This window comes from Tilletiaria anomala (genome assembly GCF_000711695.1).
Source record: "Tilletiaria anomala UBC 951 chromosome Unknown K437scaffold_1, whole genome shotgun sequence".
NCBI classification, from domain to species: domain Eukaryota; kingdom Fungi; phylum Basidiomycota; class Exobasidiomycetes; order Georgefischeriales; family Tilletiariaceae; genus Tilletiaria; species Tilletiaria anomala.
Window position 1 is genome coordinate 187,493 of NW_013547021.1, and position 9,228 is coordinate 196,720.

The 9,228-nt window shown below is 55.9% G+C and overlaps 4 protein-coding genes across 4 annotated transcripts; 3 read left to right on the top strand and 1 right to left on the bottom strand.

Annotated features, from left to right (window-relative positions):
• Positions 1-459: 459 nt before the first annotated feature.
• On the top strand, positions 460-1,714 carry K437DRAFT_241751 (NADH-quinone oxidoreductase). The gene is made up of 4 exons (XM_013390968.1): positions 460-584; positions 710-1,200; positions 1,279-1,352; positions 1,432-1,714. The coding sequence occupies exons 1-4, from the start codon at positions 545-547 to the stop codon at positions 1,589-1,591; spliced, it is 765 nt and encodes a 254-aa protein (XP_013246422.1). The 5' UTR covers positions 460-544; the 3' UTR covers positions 1,592-1,714.
• Positions 1,715-1,904: 190 nt separating this feature from the next.
• K437DRAFT_241754 (uncharacterized protein) lies at positions 1,905-4,222 on the bottom strand (the record flags this gene model as incomplete). Its single annotated transcript, XM_013390969.1, has 3 exons — positions 3,506-4,222; positions 2,617-3,430; positions 1,905-2,547 (listed from the first exon to the last, which is right to left on the bottom strand). The coding sequence occupies exons 1-3, from the start codon at positions 4,026-4,028 to the stop codon at positions 1,905-1,907; spliced, it is 1,980 nt and encodes a 659-aa protein (XP_013246423.1). The 5' UTR covers positions 4,029-4,222.
• Positions 4,223-4,623: 401 nt separating this feature from the next.
• K437DRAFT_265622 (NAD(P)-binding protein) lies at positions 4,624-6,154 on the top strand (the record flags this gene model as incomplete). Its single annotated transcript, XM_013390970.1, has 7 exons — positions 4,624-4,634; positions 4,701-4,824; positions 4,946-5,156; positions 5,235-5,319; positions 5,395-5,798; positions 5,862-5,978; positions 6,066-6,154. The coding sequence occupies 7 exons, from the start codon at positions 4,624-4,626 to the stop codon at positions 6,152-6,154; spliced, it is 1,041 nt and encodes a 346-aa protein (XP_013246424.1).
• Positions 6,155-6,674: 520 nt separating this feature from the next.
• Positions 6,675-8,656, top strand: K437DRAFT_265623 (uncharacterized protein; the record flags this gene model as incomplete). Its single annotated transcript, XM_013390971.1, has 2 exons — positions 6,675-6,801; positions 6,873-8,656. The coding sequence occupies 2 exons, from the start codon at positions 6,675-6,677 to the stop codon at positions 8,654-8,656; spliced, it is 1,911 nt and encodes a 636-aa protein (XP_013246425.1).
• Between the last annotated feature and the right edge of the window lie 572 nt (positions 8,657-9,228).

Below are 9,228 nucleotides of genomic sequence, written 5' to 3' on the forward strand. Positions count from 1 at the left end.
CCCGCAGACCCCACCGCTGCCGTAGCCTGCAGAGCCGCAGTGTTGGTTCTTCATTAGTAGAGTGTCTATATCCCGCGAGGGCGACTTGGCCCGCAAGTGGCGGTTCGTCCAAGGCAAGGTCTATGCACGGCTGGATTTGAACGTGCTGATATCCTGGGAGAGAGACGATGTGAGATTGACGAGAGACGTATATTACACGCATGAGGCCGACGACGGCATGAACAACCCTACTTGGGTGGTTGCAATCCCTTTGCAGTTTGTGGTTTCCAGCGGCCTGGCCTCCGTAACCGTTGACTGGTCCCCAGCATGGGCACGGCGGGCGTGTGAGGGAGGCGCTGACTGCTTCGACTGGTGGTCTGATGAGGCGGGCTTTACAAGAGTTCCGCCGTCCAGAAGCAAGGCCCTCGACAATGAGCTTCGCGATGGTCCTGGCTAACATTTCAACACCTCACACAACTCATCTCTTGCTCGCTCACATCCGGGAGTCGGGACCAAGTGCAAGCTGCAAGAGTGAGCCTGCCAACAAGATCCAGCTTGCGCCAGCATGTTTGCTCCTAGATCGCTGCTGTCGGCCTCTAGAGCCTGTAAGTATCTGCGACTGTTTCGCCGGAGAGTGGCGACTTATCACATGTGCGCCGAGGTACTGACTCTGATCCGCCGTCCGCTTTCTGCTCGCCATCTCATCTCCTGATTCGCCGCCGGTCTTCAGCTGGCCTGAGCCTGCGCTTGCTGCATACCACTGCATCGGCTGCGCGCGTAATCAAACCTGGCCAGCTGCCCGCGTTGAGCAAGAGCACCGCACTCGTACCAACCCGCGGGGACTCCTCCAGCTCTCCCGAAGCATCGACGTCCTCATCGTCATCGAGGGCCTTCACGTCCTCCGCCGTTGCCAGGCAGACGCCAGTCGAGTACGCTGCGCTCGCCAAGAGGGGCACAGAGCAAGCCAGTCTCGAGCAGCCAAAGAATGGCGTTGAATATGTTCTATCCACACTGGATAAGGTCGTCAACTGGGCCCGTCAAGGCTCCATGTGGCCCATGACCTTCGGCCTGGCATGCTGCGCCGTCGAGATGATGCACTGCTCCACCCCGCGCTACGACCAAGATCGATTCGGTATCATTTTCCGTGCCTCCCCCAGGCAGTCTGATGTTATGATCGTCGCCGGGACCTTGACCAACAAGATGGCGCCGGCTTTGAGAAAGGTTCGTGCTCATGCACATGTCGTCTCCTTCTTGGTTCCGAATTCCGCACTGACCCGTATCTGCGCCTTTGAACTGCAGGTGTATGACCAGATGCCAGAGCCCCGATGGGTCGTGAGCATGGGCAGTTGTGCAAACGGCGGTGGCTACTACCAGTAAGTGGATTAGACTTCGCTTGAACGCGACTCTTGCGTGTAATGAACCACTCGCCGCCCTTTCTTGCCTGCGAAACAGCTATTCCTACTCGGTCGTGCGTGGATGTGACCGCATCGTTCCCGTCGATCTGTACGTACCCGGATGCCCGCCAACAGCCGAGGCTCTGCTCTACGGTCTTATGCAGTTGCAGCGGAAGATGAAAAGGAAGCGCACCATGACACTGTGGTACAGGAGGTGATGGAGACACATATGGAGACGCACCGCATCTCACCGTGACAGATCAAGCTTTTGTACATACACACTCTGACACGTGTTGGCAGGCGCTGCACCCAGATTCCTTAACAATTGCAAATCTGTTGCGTGTGATGCTTTTCATGAGTCAGGTAAGGATTAGGCTACATTGTCGAGGCAGCATCTAGCGAAAAGTCTATGCGATCGTCCATATAATCCCCGGAAGAACTGGGCGCGCCATGCCACGCCCCTTTGTACTGCCTCGGGACTCTGCGCGCGAGCGCACAGGCGGGCTGCCAAGCTCTTTCCGCGTGAGTCTCTCAGCACTGATGCGTGGCACCCCCGCGTCCGCTCGCCGCGTCTCGTAGCGCAGTGACAACCGATACGATGAGGACGACGACGCCGAATAGTGCAGTGACAGCTGCAAGCGGCTTGGTGGACTCCCACCAGCGGCGTGGCTGCGCTGCAGGCCGGTGTCGGATGTTCGCTCCTGGCCGCAGTGGCAGCTCGACTTCATCTACATCCTCTACAACGCTGGTATCGTCTGGATCGGCGCCTGCACCCCCTGCTGCTGCCCCTCCTTCCATGTCGTCTACTCTGCCAATACCCCGGTCCTCGTCGTCATACGTGGAAGCCGGCTGATAGCCATCAGAGCGCCCCAGCCGGCCGTTGGGCGATGGCATCGCGGACCCGTTGCTTGAGGCACTTGTGAGGTGATTTGGTATAGTGAAAGGCCTCTCTAAGCCATGTTTGTGTGCGTCGTTGCTGAGCTTGAGGTAACACAACGCTGGGAAAATATATGCTAGTACTGTAGCGCTGAGTCCGCCAGTGAGCTCCAGAACGATGCCGAGATCGCACGTCATGAGGCTGACGATCAGGCTCGAGACTACAAGCGCTGAAGTGAAAATCAGGTGACGTTGCTGGTCGAACTCTCCAGCGAAAAAGTAGGTTTCGAGCACCTCGCTACAGAGAGCATATATAAATGGCCGGCTTTCAGCGTCGTCAAGGGGTTCACCAACTTGTGCAACTCACCGGCACACCAGACATTCCAAAGGGAATGTTGTCAGCATGTTTGCACCAAAGCAAAACCTTGCAAAGTTGACCATCGTGTCCGAGGCAGGAAAGTTGTTCAAAATGTTTGCGAGCGTCTTGTCCTCGAATGACCAATACCCTGCGATCGACATGGACGTTGCTGCGACGCCAGCGATAAGCGTCGAGTAGTGTGTCACCTTGCCAAACTTGTCCATGGACGGTTCCTTCAGACTCCCGTAGATGAGCAAGGAGTTATGGTGGCAGACGAATGCAAAACTGATGACGGCGATACTGCGAATGATTTTACTTGGAAAGACAATCGTGAAGCGCAAGCTAGGGTCACCTGTGAGCTCTGCAGGCATGGCTGGCCCGCGGATGATGACTGTGAGAATGATGAGGACCATGCTGACGAGGGCAAAAGCGCTGGCTTTGCTCAGACTCTCGATGTTGCGATACAGAGACAGTGGGTAACTGATGCCGAGCGTGCAGGCGGTGATGACGAACTGTCGGTTGGCCAGGAAGGAGCCTTCCAGCGAGGGAAAGACACTTGCGATGACGTGCGGAATGGTGTCGCCAATGACAACACAGAAAGCGCACATGCCTCCAAAGGCAAATGCGAATTGGAAAATGGAAACGGCCGCTTTGCCATTGCCGCCAAAGCAGTGCTCCATAATTTCAATGTAGGTCTGCCGCCCGCTCAGCTTGGCGTTGAGAACGATCAGTCGAATCGTCCAGTCTGTCAAGAAAGATAGCCCAATAAGGAGCACGACTCCTGCGACGAATCCTGATTCTCGCATCGAGTATGGCAGACCGACTAGTCACGACGAGAGGACACACGTAATTGGCATGTCAGAGGCTAGGCACAAGGGTGCGATAGTAGGTCACTTACCTATCCCGGCACCCAGAATCGAGTTTGCCATGTTTACCGTTCCATCGAATGTCCCTGCCCCTCTTTTGAGCCAATCTGGCAGGCCCTCGCCGTCCCAGCCAGGCACCGCCCTGCTAGCAACGCGTAGCCCTTCTCGGATCGGGGTACCCAGACCATCCATGCTCAATTGCAGACGATCTGGTATTCGGTCGATGAGCGGTATTGAGGTACTTATTTGCCTGCCCTCGCGATTGCCTCCTAGAACAGCCGAAGCCGCATCGAGGGGATGAAATGACAGCGGGTCTGCATCGTCCAGCTCGTCTGAGTCAAGGTCGAATTGTGCTTCACGTGAAGATGCCGTCGATTTAAGCCCTGTGCCGTATCGTGCCGCCCCGGCACTAACAGGAGGTGCTCCGCCGTCCGATGGCCTCGCATCAGACACAGATTCGGACGTCGACGAACGACCTGCCCAAGCATCATGCGCTGCACCGGTCTCACCATCATCGTCATCGAGTGCGAACAAGACCTGTGTCTCGAGCTTCATGGCGATTAGGTGTCGCAACCTGGGCGCACCCTGTTAAGACCGACGCGAGGTTTGCCGAATGCAGCGCTACTGGATGGCAGTGAAGTTGGAGCCAAGTCAGCAGCATGGAACAATGCCAACCTAGCTTGTCGCCAATGGACACGCAAGTCGTTCAGCCCATGACTTTCCATATGCTCTTATCGTTTCAATGTCGGGTCTGTATGAGATTTTGCCAATGCCTTTGAGCCTTGAGCACGGTGTGGCGCGGCGACGCAACCCTACAACAGAAGGATGCAGTCAGATCCTCTTCGTGTAAATCCATACTTGCCTCTCACACTGATCCGGATGTATCGGATCTGGTGCGGGTCGCCTCGGTTGGGATTGACCTGTTGGTGTTGTCACATTTAACCATTATATATAGCGAAGCTACTCTTGAAGAAGAGTTGCACACGAGGTCCACGATCCAAAGTCCAGTTTCTAAAACGGCAATCGTCTAGGAAGGGACTCAAAAGCCAATCAACTGCCTGTTATTGTTTGCGGACTAAAAAGGCAGTGTTTTCTGCGGCGTGAATGCTTCCCTGAGTGGTCAGGGCGACAGCCTGCTCCACCGCCCGTCATGTCTATTCCGTGAGTTTGTGTCCAGCAGAAGGTGACCTCACCTTTCGAGCACATATTGAAAGTTCTGCACTTCAGATCCACCCAAAAGGCCCTACAGCTCGAAAAGCCGGCAGGCGATCCAAAGAGGGGCCAACGCAATGTCGCGGCGGTCCGATATGTGCCAGTCCCCAAGCCGCAAACCGGAATGGTCCTCGTCAAGGTGAGCATGGCACCCCGGAGTCCCGCCTGGAATACATCACAGCCCTAACCACCATCAAGTCTCCTTCTCGTGTCTCTGTTTGAAGATCCTCGCCTCCGGGCTCAACCGCCGAGACGAGTAGGCCATGCTCGGTGCCTACCCGGGGCTATTGTACAAGAACAGCACCTTTGCCTGCAACGGTGCCGGCGTCATTGTGCAAGGCGGACTGCCAGATTCGGCCAAGGGGCACCCAGATGGAATTGTTATTCTGGTACCTACTCGCGGCTGGGAGTCTGATCCAGAGGGGCCTGAAGCCGAACTGCCCAACGCCAAGAACAAGCAGAACAAGCTCGGTGGCAGCGGATTTGGTTGACTCGGTAACACCAAGCCGACAAACGGGGTTGGGACATTCTGCGAATATGTCGCCATAGAGAGTGACCATCTCGTTGCCGCACCAAAGCACCTTGACGTCGTCCACAGCGCAGCTCTGCCATACGGTGGTATCACTGCTTTCCGGTGAGCACATTCCATCGCAAGAGGCATGCTGCAGCGTCTGACTTTGATTGTCGCATCACTTTTGATCCCGTGTAGCGCGCTCTTCACGAAAGGCCAGCTCAAGGCAGGACAGATTCTACTCCTGACGGGCGTTGGTGGCGGCGTTGCGCAGCTAGCACTCCAGTTCGCGGTCGCGGCCGACGCGAATGTCTACGTTACCGGCGGCTCGCAAGCCAAGGTCGATCGTGCTGTCAAGAACCTCGGAGCAAAGCGCGGAGCGGTCTCCAAGGACAAGGATTGTCCCAAGCAAATTTCCAAACAGTTACCATCCGGTAAACTGTATATTGATATCGTGGTCGACAGTGCCGGTGGGGCCATCTCGGGCCAAGCTATGCAGGCTGGGCTCAAAGTAGGCGGCAAGTTGGTCTGCTTTAGCATGACCGCTGACCCTAAGAACCCGTTCACCATGCGAGAAGTGCTCAAGAATGTCGATGTCCTCGGTGAGTGCTCACAACATTCGAGAGAAGGAAGGGATCCTCCCTCTAATTGGACCTCAACAATAGGCTCGACAATGGGGTCCAAGGAAGAGTTCAGGGAATGCATCCGCTTCGTGGAAAAACACAAGCTTGTGCCGACAATTGACACTATTCTCGAGGGCTTGGAGAATGCACACAAAGGCTGTGAGTCTGTGGCGAAACATCTGTCCTCTTGACTTGTCCCGTGCACGTCATGAATACCTGCATTGCCGTACCCCACGATCATTGCAGTCCCGCTCTTGCAGGATGCAGACAAGCGCAGCGGCGGCAAAGTCATCATCAGGGTCGCTCCCGCCGACAAGCGCACATCCAAGCTGTAGATTGCTAGACCTGTTCATTGCTCCATTTGTTTATCTTGACTGCCAGTCACTATGGTCCATGATGGTTGGTTGAACAGGTCGGGCACAGATTGTGAACTGTTGAATTGAATGGATGAGCCTCGGCGCGTCGGGCTCCCACACAAGCACAGATCATCGACACACTACTGTGGGTATACGTCGCTCATATATACATATGTATAGGTGTATATTTAATTATATATCTCGAGCGGCTTGTACACTTTCGCGCTCTCCTATTACATGTCCTATATATTTTTGAGTTGCGCATAGCAGCACATATGTCGGTGCGGCTTCTCTCCTCGGCAATCAGCATGAATGGGTGCAGAGCTTGATGTCCTGCGTGTGCTGATCGACCTTTGCCAAAGATTCGGTGAGGAAGTGGCCGCCGGCTGCCGTCTCCAAAGGCCATCGTCCTCCTTGACGCGTGTTCTCACTGATCCCTCGTGGTCAGCGACGCAGCACCAACGCAATAGTCAAGAGTGAAGGCGCGCCCCTTGTCAATATGTCGACAGAGGCATTTCCGACCATGTCTCCAAAGTTCGAGCACGACGCATCTCTAAAAGGAGAGAACACTGGGCTCGTCGCAGAAGGGACAGCAGGCGCGTCGCAAGTCGTTGCGGAAGCGACAGGTGAGAGTCATCTCTTTGACTGTGACTCATTGCAAGTTCTTCTCACACGCGAGGCTCATCACTTTGTGTAGATCCAATGGACAGGATCGCACAGCTTGAAGCGGTGCTGAAAGAGAAAGAGGCCATCATCGAGGCTCTATCGCTAGCATCTCCACCCAGGCTCTCAGGGGCTCTCGACGCGTCGGACCCGCTTGCTGAGGTGCAACCCGAGTCGGCCTATGGCTCCCGCGCCAAGCGAGAATCTCTGCCCTCGCCTACAGCGAAGACCGGAAGGTCATCGCTGAAGGCCAATGGCCTCCATGGAAATGGCACAGGCGGCGCTTCTGAACCATCTGCACCACATGCAAACGGACGACGGCGCAGCTCAAGCTTGGATCCCCTCTCCTCTCCAAATCTACGACAACAGTCGCCAAAGAATATAGAGCAGTTCTCTTCGATATCGCTTGCCGGGGCCAGTCGTGACGTAGCAGCAGAGGGTACTCGCGAGCGGCGATCTTCGAACTCCTCCATGCGATCCACTCGCACGGGTGTATCTATTAAGGTCGACTCATCCTCAAGACGAAGCAGTCTCTCTTCAGCCACACTGAAGAACGGAAATATCGACGGCTCCCTCGCTCCGTCAGACTACGCGAGCGACAATGGTAGCGTGCTTGGGCTTCATCCCAATGGTGATGGAAGTCGGAAGAGCCCGGCCGCGGGCAACTGGGCCACAAAATTCCGGCGGGCACCCAGCCCTGCGCCGAGCAACGTTAGTGAAGCCGACTCTGTCTCTTCCTCACGAGGTGGCGGCGGAGGTTCCGCTTTTACAAACGGGCTGGGTGCGTGGCGGAGAGCATCTCTACAAGCAGTTGGCCGACGGCGGAAGTCCGGCATCATCAACCTCGACCACAGTCTGGTGTCTCCCACTACGCCCGGCAGTGCTACCTCCGAAAGCGGACCAGGAGGATTGGGGCCACTCCGAGAAGCTGGAGCGAGAAGCACGCAGCTGGCGGTGGAAGGGTTCTCCGCGCCGACGATCGCGTCGGAAAATAGACGTCTAGCAGTTCTCGCGCAGCAAGCCCAGGCCATCACGTCTGGCACCACAGCGGCGAATGTGCCGAATGGGAGCAACCCTGGCGCCGGCGGATCAGGCAAAGTGATTAGCGCTTTGACAGCGGAGCTGCAATCCACGAAGAACCTCCTCGACAATGCCAGGTCGGCGTTGCGAGCATCTCAGCGCTCCACATCAGCTGCGCAACGAGGCCTGGAGGACACAAAAGAGGCGCTCGGTAGGTCAAGACAAGAGAACGAGAACATGAGCCGAATGCTGGAGCGGAAAGATCGACAGCTCGCAGAGGCACTCGAGCGCGCACGAAAAGCTGAGAGTGAGTCCAAGGACCTCGGGCGGCAGTCGCGCGAGTGGGGCACGCGCGTGCGCGAGGTTGAGTCCGAGCTCGGCGAAGTACGCCGCGAGAAGGCGAAGGACGAAGCTCAATATGAAGCGATCCGCTCCGCATGGGACTCTACACGCGAAATGTGGAGGAAGGAGTTGCAAGAGTTGCGCGAGCAAGTGGCCAAGCGCGACGAGGAGCGACAGCAGCACGTTGACCAGATGAAAAGCAAGCTCGACCAGATGGACGCGTTGTATCAGTTGCGAGTCAACGATACTTCTGATATCGAAGGCGCTGTTTCCCAGCTCAAGCTGGAGACGGACAAAGCCGCTGCCCTCGTACGCCAGCAGGTCGAACCGCTGGCGAAGCAGGCCGACTTTATCGAGCAGGAAGAGAGAAGGATGGGAGAGACTGTCGATATGGTTCATCGGGAGCTCAAGCGCATCCTGCGCCTCGCAAGGGCGGGTGACACAAGCGGAGGTTAATTCCCCGACGTAAGGAAGGAGAGCTAGTCATACCCTTGCGGTCTTCTTATATGTGGCAATTTTCAACGATCTCAACACTTGGCATACTGCACTTGCGCTACTACTCACTCACATTTGTACTATGTATATTCACACCTTCCCGCAATGCGTCATCATTGGACGCCACGGTCCCTATGGGTCTGCCCTACCCGACAGTATAGATGCTTTGGGAGGGTCCGCTGTACGTCATGTTTGTCTAAGTGTCCATGCAAGTGACGCTCAGGCATATGAAATGCTTCCGTGGAAGGGGGAGGGGGTTGGTAAGGGGGTCAATATCTTGAATGCCACGGAGAAAGCAGCTTTCAAAGGATCGTGAACAATATGCGTATACGTTTGCCGCCTTTTCGTGATCACCTATGTTATGAACTACTCGCCCATATCCCAACAGTAGTTCGTGCACTGATCCGGCAACGTGTATCAGCAAATAGATCTCACCCAGCTAATGAACAGAGGGTATGAGGCCTGTCCTTCAGCAAGCTTGTAAGCATGAAAGTCTCTCTGCATCAAGTGGTCGCCAACTGCGGCGTACACCG